This window comes from Sphaeramia orbicularis, chromosome 17 (genome assembly GCF_902148855.1).
Source record: "Sphaeramia orbicularis chromosome 17, fSphaOr1.1, whole genome shotgun sequence".
Classification (NCBI taxonomy): Eukaryota; Metazoa; Chordata; class Actinopteri; order Kurtiformes; family Apogonidae; genus Sphaeramia; species Sphaeramia orbicularis.
Genome location: NC_043973.1, coordinates 57629206 through 57653430, shown reverse-complemented (window position 1 = coordinate 57653430; position 24225 = coordinate 57629206). Strand labels below are relative to the sequence as shown.

The window sequence follows — 24225 nt, the reverse complement described above, 5'->3', positions numbered from 1 at the left end:
TGAAATTTTCAGGAAATGTTGATACTGGCACAAGAAAGAAATTATTAAATTTTGGTGGTGATGGGGGGGGGGGGGGTCAGATCTGTCTTGGCGGAGGTCTGCGCTCTCCGAGTGCTTTTCTTGTTTTGATTATGCACTTAGTTTGTAGAAATAAACGTGTATGTACATGAAAACAAAATATGACTTTACACACACATTTGAAATATTACGACTTTAATCTCATAAAAGTATGACATTATTTTTGTTAAAGGTGCAGTATGTAGGAATTCTGTTCTCAGTAATTATAAAATGGCCTTGACTTTCACCAGACATTAAGGAATCCTGTTCATTTCAAATCCTGATCTCACTGACAGTAGTAGTCCAGCTAGAATATTTGCATTTGAAAAGCTCAGTGTCAGCCCTGAAATGATGTTTATGTTGTCATTGTGTGTTTTGGTCTGAGGCTCCGCCCATCACCTGTCTGCCAATCACAGAGTCAGTAGCCTTTGTTCATCCAGGTTGGTAGTTCCCACTGAGCTGCAGCTGGAACATTTCTGATCATAAATGTCTGACGTTAACTCGTTCCTCGCCACTGACAAGATTTTCCGTCAATGGCGGTTTCTGGTTTCCTGTAGTTGGAGCTGTTGGGAATCATGTGAATTACTTTCCTTAGTCCAAAAACAAACAATAAAGCAGCTTTTCAGGAAAAATGAAGGACCTGGTGTGAAGTTTTTGCACTGAATCACTGGTAACCCATAGCAACGCATACAGTGCCAGTCGCTCTGAATGAGAAAATGCTGACTCTGCAGGAACCGCGCGCAGTTTCAAAAGCCTTAAAGATGATTATGGAGACAAAGTCTGACAATTAAATATATGATGGACCTTCAGAACAACCCTTTAAAGACAGTAATGGAGACATAGAAGGTGAGGGAGATGGACACGGGAAAATGGAGCGGCGAGGGTCCGACACGGAGAAAGTGTGTGTGTGTGTGTGTGGGGGGGGGGGCATGGAGCGACATGGAGAAAATGACTGACAGTAGAAAGAGAAAAGAGACATTTACAGTGGACATTCAAGGAAAGGACATGCAACTAGATGTGGGAAAAGACAAAGGACAGCTAGTCTGCATCTGTTAGACAGAGTGAGTTCAGATTCAGACTGTGGACACAGAACAGATTCAACACAGGTGTGGTCCAGCCCCATAATGTCAGCAGGAACACAGGTAAGACACTGTTTGATTTGGCTTTAGTATGAAATACATAAATACATATATTCATAAATAGATAAATAACTAGATGTCCATATAATTATTTACAGATCAAACACAGCAGGTGGTCCAACAGGAGGACCTGGTGCAGTCAAGGAAAGCCCAGAAATCTACAGTATTTAGTGCATTTGTTTCTTGTTTTTCTTGAAAACGAGGAATATGGAAGTGTTTATATGAAAAAGGCTAAACTAATATGTGTTAGACTTATCACTGATGTATGTAAATGTGTAAAGGTTAGAAGGAACCTGGCGCTTTAGAAGATGTTTTGTCTAAAGTTTGGTGTGGATTCCTGTAACATTTTGTGGAATGATGGGATATCTTAGAACTGTTTGTTATTGTTATTGCTGTTATTATTATTTTATTTTGTGATTTTGAATACAGTGTTACTGTTGGTAAATAAGAAAGAGTCAAAAAATGTGAATAGGAAATCAGTTTTATCTTGAAAATCAATATCTTGGAAAAAAAAATATACAATTTTCTCAGCTTTTTGTTCAAAATTTAGTTTTTTCCCGAAAGTGACCAATATTCAAATGTTAATACCTCATGAATGAATGAAGATAGAATAAAATAGTTTTTTGTGTTTAAAAGTTGAAGTTCTGTTCTTTCTTTTGATGTATTCAGTGTTCACATACACCTAACGCAATATTTTCAGTGAGCCATTCAAGATTAGTGAAAATGACCAAAAAGGCTGGCGCTGGCTAGCAACTCACTGTAAAATGCTCTGGCGGGGAAAGAGTTAATAAGCCTAAAGGCCTCTTATTATTCCCAAATACGTCGTGACAAAGTGAGAAACAAAACTAGGAGATGTATAGGAGATGATTTTGAAACATGGGGACGGATGAAAGCGGAGAAGAATTTGAAGACCGCCGCCGGCTCTGCCTTAGTCTGACCACCAGTAAGAACCACTGAGAGCCGGGGAAGTCTCTGCACCCAGTCCTAGACCGTCGGTGTCTTCACCCGGGGCCAGGCTGCGGTCTCTTCTCCTGGCCCTGGTGAAGAGACTGCCGGTCCTGGACTGGTGAAGAGACCGGGTACTGGTGTAGGACTTGTCTCTTGCCATGGTATCTCCTTGTAGTTCAGTGTTTTCTGTGGAAATGACCTTTTCATGTAGCGGTGTGTAATCCGAAAAAGCGGGGGGGGGGGGGGGTTCAGTAGTCTGCTGTCCGTGGTTCCACCAGGGGGTGGTGGTGGTGGGGTACTGTAGCAATCCGTGCCTCATGTACTTGGCAGAAGTAAAAGTGAAACTTAAGGCTCATTTCCCTTTTCCCTATCTCCTGAACCTGTGTTAACTTCCATTTGAGTGTTCAGGATGTTTGTCCTGTTCTGTTATATATTATACTTATGTAGAATCAGTCTGGTGATGATTTTTTTGTATGAAATTTATGGTGTGGTGGCGAGGATTAGTGGAAACGCTAGTAGTAGACGCTCATGCTGGATCTGGCAACCTCTAGTTTTGGGGGAGGAGGAGAGGATACCACGCTCTACAGTATTTGGAATGTGATTGCAGTACCAGTTTTGGCCACAATCCTACATACGGCACCTTTAAATTATCAGTTTGTTTTTTTTTAAATTACACCTTTATTCTCATAATATTCTGACTTTATTCTCATAGTGACAGTGTTTTTATTTTCCTGTGATGCCTTAATACGCTGTCATATAACAGTTGAGTATATTTAGGAGGTATTTTCTGGTCATAGTTCCTGCTTTTCTGTTTCCTCCTCCAGTTTATGGAATTATTTATTGAATCTGAATCATCTTTGCCAGTCTCTTCTACTTAATGTCTGTAATTAGGATCAATAATCCGCTGACATTCCTCCTTCTGGTCTGTTTTAGATCCCTGGTCTGTGCTTGGTTTTAGATCAGCTGCTGCTCCATCAGTTAGAATAATTCTAATAATATCGTCCTTTAAATGAAGCGAGTGAACGAACAGTTGGAGGAACGTTTCCACGGCAGCGTCATTGAACTCATCAGCCCAGAATGTGGATGTTGAAGTCATTTCCCTCAACTCTGGAGTGCTCTCAGCTCCCGGAAACTAATTAAAAAAGGCCAGAGACAAAAACTCCCTGGTGGATTTAAACCGACAGCAGTTAATCAATACTGTGATTAGAACATCAGAAGGACACTTCACTTGGCTGCGATTTCACTTTTTCCAGACGCTGTTTAATTCAAATCACACTTAAATTAAACTGTTAAGTCAAACTGTGCTGATCAGATTCATGTGATTAAATGTAAAAGTTAGTAAATGTGCAGAGGAAGGTCAGCTGTTGAAACCTGGTGTTGAACTGTTTAAATCTGGTATTGAAGTGTTTAAATCTAGTGTTGAACTGTTTAAACCTGGTGTTGAAATGTGAACCATCTGTTGAACCACCTGTTGAACCTGTTGTGTTTTCTGCAGGTACGTGGTCATTGCAATGGAGGCTCTGGACCAGCTGCTGATGGCCTGTCACTCCCAGAGCATCAAACCCTTCGTGGAGAGTTTCCTGCACATGGTGGCCAAGCTGCTGGAGTCCAGAGAACCGGACCTTCAGGTCTTAGGAACCAACTCGGTAAGAACCAATAAACCAGGGACAGTGTTTTTGAACCAATGTTCCTTTAAATCCTGAAGTGTGGGTTTGTTCTCAGACGTGTGTTAATGTTATTCGGATGGTGTTCATCCTCATTTACGTGGAACACAGTGACAGGAAACGGCCTCAAAAACTGTCTGTGAAACTATCTCAAACGGCCTCTGAAACAGCCTCAGTAAGTGGATGTGCTGCCAAATGTCAGGCCTGTTTCTGAAGCTGAAGCAGAGACGGTCGGTTCAGTCGGTGCCACTCACCCTCGGCTTCGTCAGAGCAGGAAACGGAGCAGAAGGTTTGGATGAGTCTGCATTATTTATGTTGGTATTTAGAGTCTGACAGAGGAGCCGGGGGGGGGCAACACCTGCCTTCAGATGGGGGGGTGACACGTCCTGCTCTGAAACCAAGGCCACAGGTCATGTCTAGTAGCAGGTCCATTCAGATTACAGTTTAAATGAATGTTTTAAATGTTCTACCTGTTCCTTTCCTTCTACTGGTCCATCTGTTGATGCTTTAGAACAGTGGTGTCAAACTCATTTTAGTTCAGGGGCCACGTTCAGCCTAATTTTGATCTGCTGTGGGCTGGACCACTAAAATAATAACAGTGAAAAAAGTAAAAATATATTATGATCTGGTTTACATCTACAAAGTTTCCTTAAGAATCTGAATAACATGAGCAACTTGAATTGTCTTAAGAAAAATGAGTGCAATTTTAACAATATTATGCCTCCATTTATCAGTTTATCATTTACACATGTGCATTGCAATCGAACAAAACATTTAGTAACAGGCAGAATATTGGTCAAATTGCATTTACTTTTCTTAAGACGTTTCCGTTTGTTCATATTTGTTCAGATTATTCACATTTTTTGTAAAAGTATTGTTTGGCAATGGAAACATTTTCATGTCATTTTTTACACCAGAAAAACAATGAGAAAATGTGGGGTTGACATTATTGATAGGTTATTATGATAATATTTTACTGGTTCTGACCCACTTGAAATCTAATTGGACTGTATGTGTCTGTATGTGGAACCTGAATTAAAATGATTTTGACACCATTGATTGTTGATATCTTTAGTGTAATTTTTGCATTTCATAAATTCACCCCGCGGGCCGGATTTGGCCCCCGGGCCGCATGTTTGACACCTGTGCTTTAGAACATGTCAGTGGTTCCACATATCAGTCTAGTTCTGATAGAAGTCATATCTGGACTGTGATTGGATGACTTCAGTTCTCCTCCAGTTAAAGTCCCGCCCACTTCTATAGTTAGATTGATACAAACCACAGGACTGGAACATAGAACAGAACCAGGACTGGAACACAGAACAGAACCAAGACTGGAACATAGAACAGAACCAGGACTGGAACATAAACAGAACCAGGACTGGAACACAGAACAGAACCAGGACTGGAACATAGAACAGAACCAGGACTGGAACACAGAACAGAACCAAGACTGGAACACAGAACAGAACCAGGACTGGAACATAGAACAGAACCAGGACTGGAACACAGAACAGAACCAGGACTGGAACATAGAACAGAACCAAGACTGGAACACAGAACAGAACCAGGACTGGAACATAGAACAGAACCAGGACTGGAACACAGAACAGAACCAGGACTGGAACACAGAACAGAACCAGGACTGGAACATAGAACAGAACCAAGACTGGAACATAGAACAGAACTTGACATAGAACACATTCAGCTGGTTCTGATCCACATAGAACAGATGCTGACGGACAGGGACACTGGTTCTGTTTAGTCCAACAGTCCAAAGGGTCTGATGGTCATTTGGTACCAGTGCCGTCCGTCCGTTGTCTGTTAACAATTGTCAAGAGTCTTCTTTACTGAAATCGTCAGTTTATTTTCCTTCAGGTCAGTGATTCCAGTTCATTAATATCATCATCCAGTCTCAGCTGATCCTGGACTGTTGGATGTGTTTAATTAAACCAAAGCATCAGTTTGGACACAAACTGTACGTTTGTTTAGGATTCAAGTGTATTCGTTCAACAGAACTGACATGGACTGGACTGAGTAATCTGAGGGTTCAACCTCTACTAACCCCCCTCCCTCCCCCCTCCCTCTCTTTCCCTCCTCCCTCCCTCCCTCCCTCCCTCCCTCCCTCCCTCTCTTTCCCTCCTCCCTCCCTCCCTCTCTTTCCCTCCTCCCTCTCTCCCTCTCTTTCCCTCTCTCCCTCCCTCCCTCTCTCCCTCCCTCTCTTTCCTCCCTCCCTCCCTCCTACTCATTGTGTAATCAGTGGTGAAATTAAACCAGTCCATTTCACAGGACTTTTAATGACTGTTTTTAATGGAGTTCTTTAAAACTGCCCCAGGGAAAACAAAACAAAATAAAATAAACGACAGAGCGGTGTGTGGCAAATACCGCTGTCGGACGCTGCTGTTGGACGTCACCGTGGCGTTTGGATGAGTCTTGTTTGGTTGATGCCACCTGGGCTGGAATGGGCCTGAGCACCAGTTCATTCTGTTTGTGTGGAAGGATTCACTGTGTTCAATTAAAGGCCTTTAAATGAATGCTGGTGTTTCAGTTTCAGCTCATTTAAAGGCTGAAAAGTACTGTGATGAAGGGGGTGTTTATCTGTCGACGTCTGTGTTTATTAATGTAACGCCCATCGGTCGTTAAATACGTGGAAGGTTCTTCACAGCTGATTGGTTCTAAATTATTCTGCTGGAACCAATCACATCATGAACACTACGACTTCCATCATAGTTTTATTATTTAGGACTCATTGTTTACATATTCATAGATGGTAAATACAGGCATTAACAGTGATAGAAAAATTCTGTGATGCACGCTGAGACAAAAGACGGAGTCACTGGATTCTGGAATCAGAAGATTTTACTTGCAAGGAGTCAAGTACATACAGCGAGATGCAGCAGCCGACTAACAGGAAGTTTAAGATGGTATAAAAGAACATGAATATTACAACCATTGGACCAAGTCTACAAACATAATGACGCTGATCAACTTCACCATTGGCTTAGGTATTCAAAACACGGTGATGCATGGGTTCAGTGACCGCGTTTGTTCTCTTCTCCCACCTACACCATGGCCTGATCTGCTCAAGGGCAGCAGCCCGCTCTGGTCCCAAACACGATGGAAAACAAGCAGATAGCGAAGAAATGGTCGACATATCCTGAGTGGATCTGTCTGGACATTCGTACAAAATATGTCATCAGAACTCATCCATGACTCGTGCTCTGGACACCTGGTGTTTACAGAATGTAGTCTAATATTATAGTTTTCTAACAAACGGCTCTATATGTTGTATTTCTTTTTTTAAATGTTTAAAAATGAGCTAAAATTCTTGTTAGTGTTTTTAATACAGATCTGTGAAGTTGTTCCAAAGATGCTCATGTATTGGATTGAACACTAATGACCAGTTAGTTTTTCCATCTTTTATACTGGTTTTATTATCTTTTAGTTCATTTTATCCACCTTTTCTTTAGTTTTTCCATCTTTTATACTGGTTTTATTATCTTTTAGTTCATTTTATCCACCTTTTCTTTGGTTTTTCCATCTTTTATACTGGTTTTATTATCTTTTAGTTCATTTTATCCACCTTTTCTTTAGTTTTTCCATCTTTTATGCTGGTTTTATTGTCTTTTTTGTTCATTTTATCCATCTTTTCTTTAGTTTTTCCATCTTTTATACTGGTTTTGTTATCTTTTAATTCATTTTATCCACCTTTTCTTTGGTTTTTCCATCTTTTATACTGGTTTTGTCATCTTTTAGTTAATTTTATCCACCTTTTCTTTAGTTTTTCTATCTTTTATGCTGGTTTTATTATCTTTTAGTTCATTTCATCCACCTTTTCTTTAGTTTTTTCATCTTTTACACTGGTTTTATTATCTTTTAGTTCATTATAGGGTTGGTTCATTGGTGGTTTTGGTTCTATGTGTGTTCTGGTTCCACTGGTAAAAACTATGGTTCTATTTTCTTCAGTGTAACAATATATTTATGATGAAATAAAAACCAAACCATTAGATTTTCGGATCCATGCATGATCTCCATCATTTCAGCTCACCCCCCTCTGTCTGCAGCGTCACCCCCTGGAGAGGTCAGGTATAAAATGGGAGTAAATGAGCAGGTAGAGTGGAGTTGGTAGGGGGTGGGGGGCACCAGCCAATCTGCTGCAGTGGACAATGACAAGGTATGGGTGTTCAGAGGGAATGGAGGCCTCTCAGAGGACACTCTGCACTCGTCCACAGGGAGGAAATTACAGGCTGGACTGCCTCCTTAACCTCATCATCATCATCTTCATCATCATCACTGCCACTTCAGACCAGGATCCCACATACAGTCACTGCTGTGATGCTGTGGAGGTTTTTCCACATCCATGTTTTCACTTATTCTGTTTTGTATATATATATATATATATATATATATATATATATTTAGATCAGGGATGTCAAATGTATTTAAGTTCTGGTTCCACATTCAACTCAGTTTCATTCCAACTGGATCAGAATACAGAATAAGAATAGAATAACCTGTAAATAATGACAAATACAAATGTTCCTCTTTGTTTTAGTGCAAAAAAATAACATTAAACCATGGAAAGATTTATATTTACAAACTATCCAAACAAAAAAGATGTGAATAACCAGAAAAAACAGACATTTCTGAACTAAAATAAGTGCAATTTTAACAATATTCTGCCTCAGCTGATCATTTATACGCATGAGATCAGATCTACAAATGCACAAAACATTTAAGAACAGACAGAATATGGTACAGTTACACTGAATTTTCTTTAGATATTTCAGGTTCACATTTGTTCAGGTCATTCATATTTTATTGTTAAAGGATAGTTTGTTAATGTAAATATTTTCATAATTTAATGTTTTGGGGGTTTTTTTTGCACTAGAACAAAGAGAAAAATCTGGAGCTGTCACTTATAGGTATAATGTAATAATATTTTTCACATTAAATCAAGAAGAAAATTTGGAGTCATTTATTTATTTACTTGTTTGTTTATCTTGGTCTGAATGTGGAACCTGAACTAAAACTAAACAAAATTGAAGAAAAAATAATAAAATATGCAACAAAATGAACAACGACAAATAAGGTACTTAGAAAAATGAATAAAAATGAATAAAATAAGGTTGTAGATGCTTGTTTTTATGTTCAGTTAATGATTTCTCTTCCTCTTCCTCTTCCTAGTTTGTGAAGTTTGCCAACATAGAGGAGGACACTCCTTCCTACCACCGCCGTTATGACTTCTTCGTGTCCCAGTTCAGTGCCATGTGTCACTCCACCCATGAAGATGTGGACACCAGGAAGAGGTAGGTCCATGAACCCACCTCCATCTGTCAATCATCTTCATATCTGACCATTTATCAAACCACAGTTGCATTAAGCACAGATCCCAGATGAGATCAGACCTCAGATCAGTGTTGTGTTCTAAACGTTCTCCACATCCATATTGAATTAACTGAAGAAGAAGGACAAGAAGTAGACAACTCCTGAACTGTTTACCCTTTTAAATGGCGGTTGGATTCTTTCTATTGGTCTACACCACATTAGGGTAGAGGTCTGCATTGGCTGAGGGGGAGGGGTGGAAATGGGCGGGGCTTAGAGCAGCAATGTGCAGTTGGTGAGAGACATATGGAAGACTTGTATTAGCAGCATTTTAACGAGGTTTTAGCGGTGAATATTTGTAATTAATTGTATATAATAGTGATAGTGGTGTTTTACAGTGTTCTACTAGTGGGTTTAGACGTGTTTTTAACAAGTTTCTGTGGTTTTACTGTTTTTCTCTGTATTTTTGTGGTTTGTATAGTTGGTTGATAGTTGTATTTATCTGTAAATCTTCTCTAAATGTGTGTATATTTGTATATATGTGTAAATCTATAGTCAGATCTCTCCAGTTCATACACAGATGCAGTGTGTGTATTTGAATCAGATGATGGATGTTTTTGTCAGTGAAATGAGGGGCTCTGTCTACAACTAGACACATAGTGAACACAGACTATCAATAGGATCCAAATGACACCAAGGAACCAAAAAGAACAAGAAGAACATGAACACACAGTGATCTAGAACAACTACAGTGGATCAACACATGGAAAAGACAGGAAAGGATATTAACAGAAACTCAGAAGTTTAGTTATGAACATTTACTGTTGGTTTTAATAAGAAATATGATTAAAAATGTTTACTATTTTTTACTGTAACACATAGTTTTAAGTATTTTTTTTACATATAATTAATGGACAGACACTGAAAGTTAAATTCTTCCTGAAAAAAAGGTGCAAAAGAATCTGCAAAAAAAACAACAATATTTAATGACACTTTAATTGTAAAAACAACATAAATAACTGTAGGCCTGAGCATAAAGGGTCAGTGGGTAATTATTATGGTCTGTTATTATTATGGTCTGTTGGTGATGTTGATAGCATTGTGTCTCCTCAGGATCCGAGTGGCAGGGATTAAAGGTCTGCAGGGCGTGGTCAGGAAGACGGTGAACGACGAGCTTCAGGCCATCATCTGGGAACCTCAGCACATGGACAAACTGATCCCATCCATGCTGTTCAACATGCAGGACAGCGACGACCTGGACAGGTACGGACCCACCAACAGGGTCTAGGTCCACCTGGACAGGTACGGACCCACCAACAGGGTCTAGGTCCACCTGGACAGGTACGGACCCACCAAGAGGGTCTAGGTCCACCTGGACAGGTACGGACCCACCAAGAGGGTCTAGGTCCACCTGGACAGGTATGGACCCACCAACAGGGTCTAGGTCCACCTGGACAGGTATGGACCCACCAACAGGGTCTAGGTCCACCTGGACAGGTATGGACCCACCAACAGGGTCTAGGTCCACCTTCTCAGGAAAATCGCTGCTTATCCATTAATCGTTAATTGATCAATAAGGTCAAGCAACTAATGATTAATAGATTAATCGATAATTTGCATCCCTATTTGAACTGTCAGTAAATTCAAATAGTTTGAATGGTGTGGGGGTTTTATTATTTTATTTTATTAAGTGATGCAGTACATAACAAATTGCATATTCATCATTATACATTTATGTGTGTGTGTGTGAGTGAGTGAGAGAGATAATTAACAAACAAAAAAAATCATTTTCACTAACAGAGATGATATTAACAGAAATAATAATGAACAAAAATAGATAACTAAATAAGCAATATTAACCAATAATAATAATGATTATAATAATAATAATAATAATACAGGGATTAAAGTTCTCCGTCACATGGAAAAATTGACGGGGGGAAAAAAGTCATATTGAAGTAACTTCCCCACGTGTTTCGCGGAGTCCAGTCGGCACCGCGATCCTGTCCTGGGTCTGCTGTCCTGGGTCTGGGTCTGGGTCTGCTGTCCTGGGTCTTGGTCTGCTGTCCTGGGTCTGGGTCTGGGTCTGCTGTCCTGGGTCTGGGTCTGCTGTCCTGGGGCTGCTGTCCTGGGTCTGCTGTCCTGGGTCTGGGTCTGCTGTCCTGGGTCTGGGTCTGCTGTCCTGGGTCTGCTGTCCTGGGTCTGCTGTCCTGGGTCTGGGTCTGCTGTCCTGGGTCTGCTGTCCTGGGTCTGCAGGTGTTGAACACAGGCACAGGGGGCTGATAGGTTTAACAGTGATGAGAATAAGATGACTTCTTTACTTTTATGTCTGGAGGACAGATTGATGACTATTTCTCTTTGGAAGGAAACTCTGCTCATTCTGTGCCTCAGAAACACATGGACAAGTTCAGCTTTACCGAAGTTCAGCCTCCAGACTAACTTTAGTTTAGTGCTAACAAGTAGCTTTCATTATGAAAGAACCACAGCGAAAAGGGAAGAAGACAGAACTGATCTACATGGACCTTCATGTTTGGGTTCATAGCTTGTCTCCTCTTGCCGGTATATGACTAGTGTGTGTGTGTGTGTGTGTGTGTGTGTGTGTGTGTGTGTGTGTGTGTGTGTGTGTGTGTGTGTGTGTATGTGCCCTTCCCGTGCGTGCGGCTGTGCGCGCCGCGGCCTTACGCGGTTACGCGCCCGACTGCATAAGTGCTTTATTTGGACCCGTTTAGCATCTTATTTCTATCTGTGTGGTACAGTACGAAGATAAAACTGAATGAATGAGTAACACCCTTGGTATTTGCAAAGCCACTGTATTTTAAATCCCCTCAGAGAGGATCTGGAACGGAATAGAATTTCTGTTTCAGCTGACGTAATTTCTTCCAATCAAAAGACAACATGATATTGGCGGGGGGGGGTTGTGGACGCAGGTTTGACGATGTGCAGATTATTTTGGCTAGCATATACGACATCATGGACACGTTTATAGAGGAAGGAGCTGAAGTGGGAACTACTGGAAAAAAACAGAAGCGTACATCCGGAATGACCAAGCTTGAAACTTTTGGTTTCAGTGCCAAAAAGCAGAAAAAATAAAAGATGAGTTGGTTAGGGTTACATTTACACAGACATTTTCCCCAAAACTCATGTGCTGTTGGAGTTGGAGTTATGTTTTAGGAGTTCCTAAATTGTTAAATAAAAAGTTTTTCACTCATTTTTTGCAGTAAGGTTTTCTTCTAGTTATTTTCACTTGCTTCACAGGTTTTCATACCCTTTAAAATTAACCAGAGAGCACCAAAATTGACCTGAAGCTTTAAAAATTTTCTGGGGGAGGACCCCCAGACCCCCCACCAATACCACTCATGACATTTTTTCTCTCCATGTTACTAATCTTCTACACCTGTACACTCTCCCATTCAGTGGGTTTTACAGTATTGCCAAATTTGACTATATAAACTTGTACGCTATAGTAGTATTGGATTGCATCATTTTTAATAGTGGCCAATGATTTTGACCAGAAGAAAATTTTCAGTCAGATGAAAAATTTTTTGCTTTAATCCCTGTAATAATAATAATAACAGTCAGATAAAGGGTATTGATTGGAATTGATAATGTTGTGGTTGGACAGGGGGCGTGTCTTACAGACAGTGAAATAAATGTACTGTGCTGTTTAAAGTCCTGATCAGGTTGAGTCGGCCTCAGCTGAATCACTGGTTCTTTATTGTGCAGATATCAGTGCAACCCCCCCCCCATCAGGGTAAACGTCTGAGTGGTGCCGTAATCATCCTGATTGTCATCTGTAATCACACTGTCATGTTGTGTGGTTTGTACGTCTGCAATCACAGCTGTGATCCGTCACAGCAGGACCAGTCCAACTGAACAGACACGATGCCTTCAATCTAAAGAGCCAGCACCGCCTTATTTTACAGGAAGTGACACTAACACCCCCCCCCCCCCCCCAAGAGTCACCGCCGTCCGCACAAACATCCAGTTAGTTAGAGGATCTGTACCGCCCCCAGGAGACGTCGGAGAGGAACAACAAGTAGAAAAACAAACAGAACGGCATCAGATACGACCCAGGTGGACCCAAATGTACACACACTTTAAATAATTGTAAAGTAGGTGTTGATTCAAATTCCTTTAATTTTCCAAATGTAATAGCATTTCCAAACATCCTTTTCTTGTTTTGTCTGTACCTCCTGTTCTCTAAGTGATGTCCATTCTGGTCCAGACTATAAAAATGGAAAAGGCAATTAACCATAGAAGAGAGACAGACCATCAGAACACTGAAAACTGTAGGTCTGTCTATGTTGCAGGTCTGATCAGTCCAGAACACCTTCTTCCAGTCTTCAGTCGTCCACTGGCGCTGTTTCATGGCCCAGCCAAGCCTCTTTTTCTTATTCTGAAGTCTCACCAATGACTTTCTGCTGCAACTGGACCCATCAAACCTGCAACTGTTCAGTCTTCTGTTCCCAGTGGAAACTCTTCCTCTCTTCCTCCTCCTCTATCTTCTCTGTGCTTTCAGCTGTTGTCCTGTCAGTCTCCTCTCACTCCAGCTGTTGACTCATAAACTTGTCTTCTGGTTCTGTTGTGTCTTTGGTTCTGCCAGACCTCTTCCTGTCTGCATTTCCCAGTCCAGTTTCAGTGCCTTTGGATGGTGAAGGAAACTGGACTGACTGACACCTGGACTTTCTGGGACATTTCTCTGTAGGACACACCTACAGTTTTCAGTCTTCTGATGCTCTGTCTCTCTTCTATGGTTAATTGCCTTTTCCTCTTTTCCATTTTTATAGTAACACACTACTTTCTGCAGTCCAATACTGTTCAAATAATGCTCACAGCGGTATGGTACCAAAGTGTGTTCCACACTCCTGTTCTGCAGACACAAGGGGTTGAAGGAATTCACAAATGTTGGGACACCTGGAGGAACTGGTAGCACCAACTTTCCAGGCTTGATCAACCTCCATTGCTGCAGAACTGCTTTCAGTTGTTCACCCATTTCTTGTTCTCTTTTTTGTATAATTCTGAAATGTGCATTATTTTTCAATTTTGTTTAACCTTACCCCCCCCCCCCATCTCTGGCAGTTCACCACTTACCTTTGTACCATTTCAGCTGTTCATTGGACTGGAACTGCTTGAATTTCAATTCAAAACTGGAAAAATTGGGGTGTTCTAAAATTTTTGACCGGTAGTGAGTGTGTGTGTATGTGTGTGTGTGTGTGTGTGTGTATATATATATATATATATATATATATATATATATATATAGTCTTCCAACTGTCAGGTTTCTTTCATCCGTTCTATTAAATGTAGAGGACTCCTCTGAGAGGAACACCATCACTCCTCAGTCACGAAGCGACTGTTGAAGAGCAGAAGTGTTCAGTTCTGTCTGCGTCTTCATGGCTTCATTCTGTCCACTTCATTATCCAACACCAGTCCACCTCTATTATGGGAACATTTCCATGTTTGTCTCTCATTTCCTTTCTTCTAACAAGCACTAAGCCTTTAATTTCCCCTGCAGCGTCTGTGTGGGCCGCAGTAACTGCACTGTTTTCCCCCTGAGACGTGGATGCCTTCAGTCCATCTGCAGTTCAGAACACAAACCTGTTTACTGTGGCATCAACAGAACCCACAACAGAACCCACAGAACAGAACCCACCGCAGAACAGAACAGAACCCACAGTAGAACAGAACCCACAGTAGAACAGAACCCACAGTAGAACAGAACCCTCCTGTGCTGCTCCATGCGTGGGCCTTCCAGTGGTTCTGCAGATCCAGTCATTCGTCTGTTTTTACGTCTGTTCTTTTGGATGAAACACTAAACTGTCCTCTTCCTCCTCCCCCTCTTTCTCCTCCTCCTCCTCCTCCTCCTCCTTCTGCAAGTATTGTACAGATTAAAACATTACAGGCAATGAACACATGAGGTTATTAGTGCAAAATACGGTCCAAGTCTTCAGGAAGTTGGCTTGAAGTTGGTTGGATCAATGACAGTGGATGGACACACTGGGTTTATGTTCAGTTAAGGACAGATTGGACTGAAAAAGACACTGTTTATTCAGTTTTCTCTTTTTTTGAGATAATAATCCTCAAATGTAATGCCAGCATGATGATTAGAGTACATGAACAGTATTTAAATTTAGGAAAACACCAGATTTTCACTGAAAAAATGCAAGACTGAGAGAATGATATTATGATAAATGGTACTAAATCACTCAAGAAAGGTTAGAGAGAAAAAAATCATAATAGCACTGGGTCTGTATGGGTTAGATTAGAGTGAAGATCAGAGGATCATGAACAGAGCCCTGAGGTACTCCAAATTTCACTAATAATGTAAAATCCATATAACATTGTTTTATCAAACTGATCTGGTTTGAACCACGGAACAACAAAACCAGACACACTGAAGGGACTCAGTCGACTGTCATGTATCAGTCATTGTCGTTGTTGTTGTTTTGACGGCGGTCTGGTTTCTGTCCACGCCCAGGGCCGGTCATCCCAGCACGCCGTCAGGGTCAGGGCAGGACGGCGAGGAAAACCCCGGGGCGCTGGCGGAGAGCTGCTTCAGGGAGCTGCTGGGCCGAGCGGCGTACGGGAACATGAACAACGCCGTCCGACCTGTCCTGGTGTGAGTATCTGAACGGAAACGCTGCACACAGCCGCCGTGTCACATGACACGGGGCGGTCCTGAAACTGGTCATTGTTGTCAGTCACATACACAGATTCAAGTGAAGTCAGAGCAGAAACGGGGACAGCTGCTGTCGGAGCAGATGTGTCCGCCCTTTAACATCTACATTTACTATTGGGTAGAGACAGGAAGTCACATATGGGCTTTTGGTGCTGTGACCTTTGACCTTTAGTGACTTTGGATGGTCAAACGAATGTCAGTTAATGCCCTTAAATATGCCGTTGGACTAAAGGAGCCTTGGGCTAATTTTTTTCCACAGTTCTGCAAAAATATTGAACCAAAACACACCAGTGGAGATGTGCTTTAAGTGTGGAAACGAAATGTTGTTAACCCTTAAAGACCCAAACGTCCTCCTTTAACCCTTAAAGACCCAAACGTCCACCTTTAACCCTTAAAGACCCAAACGTCCACCTTTAACCCTTAAAGACCCAAACGTCCACCTTTAACCCTTACAGACCCAAACATCCACCTTTAACCCTTAAAGACCCAAACGTCCACCTTTAACCCTAAAAGATCCAAACGTCCTCCTTTAATCTAAACCATCTACTGATCTAAACTGTTTAATTCCTGTTGATCCACTAATCCTATCAATCCATGTCAATAATTTGTGTAAAATACAGTTCTTCATCTTTTCATGGTCATCAGATATGACCATATTGGATGTTCAGAGGCTCCGTAGTTACCATGGAAACAGTCATCTTCTACAACATTGATTCATTGGTAAAACCCATGGAGCTGGAACAACTGGGTTTACATATATTAAATATTGCATTAAATTAACAAAAATGAATAAAAATTTTACAAAATCCTAAATAACATGAAAAAATAAGCAAAAAAAATGAACCAATGTTAAGTAAAAAAGAATAAAACAAGCAGGAAGATAAACAGAAACAGTTTATGTTATCAATAAAATGAACAAAAATCAATAAGAAATCAACAAATTAATAAGTAACATGAACAAAATAAGCCACTAACTGAACCCAATTTAATCAAAACTAATAAACCCATGGAGTTGGATCAGTGACAGTGGATGGACACACTGGGTTTAAGTGACAGATTGAACTGAAAAAGACACTGTTTATTCAGTTTGATCTGTTTTAGTCATAATAAACATCAAATGTAATATCAGCATGATGATTAAAATACATGAACAGTAATTAAATATAGGAAAATACTTGATTTTCACAGAAAAAATGCAAAATAGAGAGGATGATATTATGATAAATCACTTAAAAAAGGTTAGAGAGAAAAAAATCACTTGGCAACGACCACAAAAGTAGTAGAATTAAATACAGGAAAATTCCTGATTCATACTGATAAAATACAGAATGCAGAGGATAATATTCTGAATAAATGATAAATCACTTAAAAAAGGTTAAATATAGAGAAAATTTCGTTTGGGAACTGACATAAAAGTAGCCCTGGGTCTTTATGGGTTAAGCTTTGCCATCCCATAATGTTCCAGTAGAAGCAGAATGGTCCGTTATGTTTCATGACACTTTAGTTCTATATGTTTGCTTCTCATCTTTCAAAAACAGTTTCAGTTTTTCTAAACCAATAATAAACAGTTCTGGTTAAAGCTAAAACCTTTTTTTTCTGTTAAACATGTTACGATGTATTTAAAGTGGAGTAATCTTAAAAAATGAGCTCTGCTTTGGGTGTAAACGTCAAAAAGAGGAAGTTGAGACGCTGAGTTTTTACTAAATTACAGAAAAATAGCTCAAAGACAAAGCAGGAACGAGCGGAATAAATGTGGAAACAATCTCCTGAACCGAATGAAGTAACGTTTAATGGTAGTTTGAAAGACGTCTGAGCTGGAAAACGGCGTCATTCGACTCATTCCGGACGCGTCGCCACAGATTAAAACTGAAAACCATCTGAAAATCTCAAAGGAAGACGACGAGATCCACAAAGACCAAAAGAAACAAATCCAATCAAAGGCAGGGATTATACGGCAAAGCCCCAAGCACAGTGAAGATGTCCAGGATTTCCTCCCAGTCGTCGGTTCAAAAGCGTCTTTGGTTTGTGTAAAGAATTAATTAACTCACGAGAAGAATCTGACGGAAAAACACCATGAAATGACAGTTCTAATGGATGAAACCACCGCAACAGAACAGAAGAGTCCACGTTCTGCACAAACATCTCAGATCTGTCCAATGAACATGTGTTTTCAGCCGGTTTTGGTTTTCTTCTGTCAGAAGACGAACAAATGTACGAAAAAAACACACAAATCAGAACAAAGACGAACAATGGAGACAAAGCTGAAGCTGAAACTGAGGCTGAAACGTTGAAAAGTGACGAGAAAATAATGTTTTTCCATGAAAACGATGAAAACCAACCTTTAACCCCAGAAGTAACTGATAAACCTACTGTAGTAAATAAATATATGTAAATAAACCAACAGATGTTTTTAGGAATTTTACTGATTGGATGGAAGTGGAAAAATGTTTAAGAATGAAGAATGGGATTAGTTCGTTCAGACAAAAAATGATCAAAATAATAAAAACAAAAAAATATATAAATAAACAATGAATGAAGCAAATTACTTCACAACAAATGACAAAATGATAAATAAAAGAATCAATGAAAGTGAACAAAATGATTTTAAAAATTAACAAAATAGAAAAAGAACACAATAATTAACATGAAATTAAAAAAATCCAAACCCTTTTTTCAAATTAACAAATATTGAACAAAATATAAAAACAAATTGATAAAATTAACAAAAATGAATAACAGAGAAAATGATGAATTTTAAATGATAAATAAAAGACCAAAACTAACTAAAAAAATATTCTACAAACTCAACATTAAATCAAGAAAATGAACAAATTGAATTTTTTTTAAACAAAGTAAACAAAAATGAATTAAATTAAAAAGGAGAATGAACAAATGAACAAATAAAATGAAAAAAGAATTAAAATAAATGAAAATAATGAATAAATTCATCAAAAAGAATTAAGCAAAATTAACAATAAATTAACAAAATAATCCAGGAACTGAACAAAAATGACCAAACCATGAACAGATTTTTAAAAAAGAATAAAGTGATTGACAATTAATGAAATAATCAATGAAGCGGGAAAAAATGGACATAATATTAAATAAAATGAACAGAAATCAATGAAGTCATGATGAAAATCAACAAAAATAATGAAAAAATTAACAAAATAAACATTAAATCCAAAACATAATCAGCAAAAAAAACCAATAAAAAACAAATTGCTAAAATGGACAAAAATGAATAAAAGAAAATGATGAATTGTAAATGATAAACGACCAAAACTAACTAAAAAAATATTCTACAAACTCAACATTAAATCAAGAAAATAAACAAATTGGAATTTTTGTATTTTTATTTTTTACAAAATAAACAAATGAATACAATTAAAAAGAAAATGAACAAATGAACAAATAAAATGAAAAAAGAATAAAAATAAATGAAAATAAAAAATAAATTCATCCAAAAATTAAGCAAAATGAACAACAAATTAACAAAATAATTCAGGAACAAACAGGAATAAACCATGAACAAACTGATTTTTTAAAAAAAGGATAAAGTGATTGAAAATGAAAGAAATAATCAATGAAGTAGAACAAAACTGACACAATATTAAATAAAATGACAAACAAAATTAATGAAAAAATTAACAAAATAAACCGTAAATCAAAAACATAATCAGCAAACATAACCCAACAATAATGAAGAACTGGTCTGGACTCGGATCTGAACCTGTACCCGACGTAGTCTCCCTACAGGCCACGCCCCCAGGTGGGCCACGCCCCCTCACTGCAGCCGCATCTGCTCATCTGTTAAAACGTGACGACGCGGAGGATGAAAACCGACCAAACACAAACCGACTTCAGGTTTTTCTGGTTCACAGGTTGAGTTTGATTCCCGTCGTTCTTTCATCTCAGAAACGTTCAAATATGTCACTGTCGTAAAAATAATTAAGTAAACGAACCTTCATCGTCCGCATGAAAACACACGACCTGGATCTGACGCATGTTTTAATGCATTTACGTGCAGACGAAGGCTGTAAAAAACCTAAAGTCCACATCAGACGGTTCATGTGAAATATACACGTGTTTGTTGTTGACGTTCAATATTTTTAAAAAAATTTAAAAAAACCACAGAAATGGACGAATGTGAGGCGTTCAGTGGGCGCCGTGGCTGCTCATGGTGGTTTGTTTTCCTTGGTTCTGAAGCAGCTGCAGCGGCTCTGGGCTTTTCTTCAGTCTGTGGGTGAAACCAGCTCCTCCTGCAGCGATCAAGAGGAGGAGGAAGGGGAGCGTCTTCAGACTATAAATAGCAGGGATTGGGGTTAACGGAGGGGGAGGGGGGTGTGGTGGGGGAGGGGGGGTCTGGGGGTTTGGATTGACGTCATATTGGTTCATATACGACCATCCTCCAACCCTCTACCGCCGTCCTCTGTTTCCTTTTGCACCCATCATCCTCTTTTCCTTCATCATCATCATCGTATTGGTTTCTTTTCCCTTATTTCTGCTCTGCCTGTTTTAAGTCAGTTTTGTCCCATTTTTGTTCATAAATATTTCAGAAACACTTTCATTTAAAGCCCTAAAATTAAGCACCAAACATCCACTCGGACTACAGTAGGATTTGGTACTAAAGGGTCAAAGGTCAAGGTCGCTGTGACCTCATAATGATGTGTAGAAGCCTGTTTTAACACTGTGGAAACAAACCTCTGTCCACTTTATTAGGTACACTTGATACTGCTGAGACACACCTAATAAAGTGGCCAGTGGTTTTATGTCACATGTGAAATGAACAAACCAAATGATTAATACAATAATACTAAAAAAGAAGACTGCAAATTAAGAAAATATTAAATAAGACAAAGAAAATCAACATGAAATCACATTGAAAAAAATAATAAGAAAATGAACAAAAAATGAATTAATTGACAAAAATGAACAAAAATGTATTAAATTGTACGGAAAATGAACAAGAAATTGTCCCCAGTACTCCCATGTCCTCATGTAAATCTGTTAATCTGATCGATTTAGTTGTTACATCTGAACCTGTGGGAAAAAAAAAAGAAATAAATTGTCAAAAACAGAAGTGACATCGAGAAACGTGAGCGGAACAAAATAACAGGACGTTTGAATTCACGACACTAGAGTCCAAGGAAAAACAAGACAAAGGTTAATTCAAATAAGTAATAATTAAAAAAGACAAAAAAAGAATTGAGTAAAATATTGAAAAAAAAGAAAACCAAATGAAAATGTCATTAATGGCAAAAAATTAAGAAATCTACAAATAAGTTTTATAAAATAATGGAAAATTAATCAAACTAAAAAATAATGGAATAATGATAAAAACAAAGAAAGAAATGAGTAAAAAAAAAAGTGACTACATAATGAAAAAAAAACTGAACAAAATAATTAACAAAATGACAAAAATCAACAATAAATAAACTAATGTATAAAGTGTGTAAATGTGGACCCCCCCCCCATCACCAGATCAGCTGATTGTGTGTGTGTTTGTTTCAGTCACCTGGACAACCACCACCTGTGGGACCCAAATGAGTTCGCCGTGTCCTGCTTCAGGATCATCATGTACTCCATCCAGGTAAACACTGGTCCGGTACTGGGACCTGGACCTGGACCAGGTCTGACATCCTAAACCCTGTTGTGTGTGTGTGTGTGTGTGTGTGTGTGTGTGTGTGTGTGTGTCCAGGCCCAACACTCCCACCACGTCATCCAGCAGGTCCTCAACCACCTGGACACCCATAACCGGAACACCCCGCGGGTCCGGGCCGGTATCGTCCAGGTCCTCCTGGAGACGGTCGCCATCGCTGCCAAAGGCTCCGTGGGTGAGTGGACGGACACAGCAGCCGAACCCATGTCCTGGTTCTGTCCGGTCTGTAGGGGTGTTAGAAAATATCGGTTCTGCAATATATTGCGATATTTCATTTCACAATACTGTATCGATATTAAAAAGTACTGTATGGATATTTTTAGATATTTATTCAAATGCAGATATGGAGGAGGTTCATTTTAGTTTTTTTGTTTTTCTTTTTTGTTTATATTTTATTTATTCTTATTTCACACTGTTTTATTCAATAATGCTCGTTCCTTTGTTGGGATTGAACTAAAATAATGTTCTGATGTTGGTTCTGAACTAATAGAATCTGAACATTTGAACAGGATCTGAAACTGTAATGTCTTTTTAACAGTATCATGATATATGGTGATCTATGATATCGTGATCCTCGTATTGTGATTGGTATTGTATCTCCAGATTCTTGCCGATACACAGCCCTAGTGTCTGTCAGACCTGTACTCTGAGACCACGGTCACATGTGTACTTGTACTTGAATGTGTGTGTATTTAACCCCTCCCACATGTCTGTTCTGTCCGGATCAATAAACAGGAATGATCCAGGAATCCAAAAGAACCGACGCGTTCAGCTTTGAAAGTGAAAACACAACTCCGCCCAATCTGTGGCTCGGTACAGTATGACTGACCTGAAGTAGGCGGAGCCTAAAACTGGTTCTGTAGAAAAACACTGGGCCCGCTTACATCCACACCAAACATCTGATCAGTATCTGATTAGTGGAGTAATCAGATTATTATTGATCATCCGTCTGTGTCTTTAAATGGAGAATGGGATCCCTCAGGGCACCGTCATCGGCCCCATCACATATCAGATGTAGGTCTACAGACGTACACTGACCTGTTTACATTATTATGGATCAGTTAAAACTGTCTAATCTGATCAGTTCGATCAGATAACAGAGTTGAAAACATTAAGTTTGATTCTATCGAGATTACTTATGTGCGAACTCTGAAATAAATGCGATATTGGACTGAAACGTCTAAACCAGGGTTTATGGATGGTTTGTGACGTGTGTGTAAAGGCCTCAGATCAGACTGTTGGGTCGGTGTAAACGGGCTCAGTTTCCTCTCTAGAACAGATCCAGTGTTTGTTTAGATCCAGTAGAACCTGTTCAATATGACGTCTGCACACGCTCATTTCCTCCCTCGTATGTTAATGTGGTATTTTATGTGTAACTGTGTGATTTTATTATGTAAGTCCGTTATTTTGGATTGGTTCGTGGCAGTGGAAGTGATGACGCAACAGTTGATTTAAGGCGTGTTTGTATTTTGGTCGCCACCATGTTGGCTTTTTGAAGCATGAAGTGACCATATTTGGACATAAGGGGTGGAGCTGCAGGGGATGATGGGTAAGATAATACTAAACAGTAAATGTCTCTGTTTTCATAAAATACTGGTTTGTTTAAGTTTAACAGGGTTTTCTTATAAAGTTTATACACAACAAATTATGTGTTTTAGGAAACGACTGAAACAAATTCAATGTGGGCGGAGTCAAAAGAAACGACTTTGTCCACCTGTAATGGTTTTATGTTTTGTTTTGTTTTTTGTCAGTGCTATGTTCATTATAAGGGTTTAAATGATGTGGAATTGTCCATATTTGTATTTTGGATGAACCGTGTGTTTCAGTGCAGTTGAACCGTTTCATCGTGTCCTTGGATCTGAATCATGTCCTGACCCGGAGGTCTCCCTCAAGGTTCAGGTCTTCAGTAGTTTTTAGTTTTTCCAACGTGGACTGGATCCAGCGTCTGTAACCCCAGTTGACCCCAGCTGTTGACCCTGTTTGACTCTATCGGTTGACCCCCATTTACCCCGGTTGACCCCCACCGATCCTAACTGTTGACCCCCGGTTGACCCCATTGACCCCAGCTGTTGACCCTGTTGACCCCAGCTGTTGACCCCGGCTGTCGGTGTGTTTCAGGTCCGACGGTGCTGGAGGTTTTCAACACTCTGCTCAAACACCTGAGGATGAGCGTGGACTTTGAACTGGGCGAGACGTCCAGGAGGAACTCTGGAAGCAGCGTTTCATCCAATCGAGGCAAAGAGAGTGAAGAGCGAATCGTCCAGAACGCCATCATTCAGACCATCGGTACGAGCGCCAGCATTTATCACCTTTAATTTACACGAACCCACGGGTTTGAGTGGAAGGTTCCTTCAGTTTGAATCTGAGTTTTACAGGTTTGAAGAGAAAATGAAAGAGTAGAAAATGAAAGAATAAAATATAAGTAAATATTTGTTCTGTTTGTTCCGTTGGCTCTGTTTGTTCTGAATGTTTTGTTTGTTCTGTTGGTTCTGGTTCTAGGGTTCTTCGGTGGGAACCTCCCTGACTACCAGCGTGCTGAGGTCATGATGTTCATCATGGGTAAAGTGCCCGTTTATGGGACCCCGTGCCACACGTTGGACACCGTTAAGATCGGGTCAGTCAACAAATGGACCCATGCCGTGTTAGGGTTCAGGCTGAGGCTAGGGCTAGGGTTCGTCAGTGTCCGTTTCCACATCCGTTCATCCACTCCATTCGATTAAAACATTATTTGATCCCCGTTTTCCTGAATCG

At 39.7% G+C, this 24225-nt stretch overlaps 1 protein-coding gene across 1 annotated transcript in view; it reads left to right on the top strand.

Annotated features, from left to right (window-relative positions):
• LOC115436686 (protein EFR3 homolog A-like) overlaps nt 1–24225 on the top strand; it is an 85243-nt gene that overhangs the window by 47433 nt on the left and 13585 nt on the right. The window contains 9 exon segments of the mRNA XM_030159594.1: nt 3640–3790; nt 8996–9117; nt 10247–10396; nt 15612–15752; nt 21327–21405; nt 21514–21649; nt 22210–22287; nt 23593–23760; nt 23974–24088. Of these exon segments, the coding sequence (XP_030015454.1) occupies nt 3640–3790; nt 8996–9117; nt 10247–10396; nt 15612–15752; nt 21327–21405; nt 21514–21649; nt 22210–22287; nt 23593–23760; nt 23974–24088 (1140 nt within the window).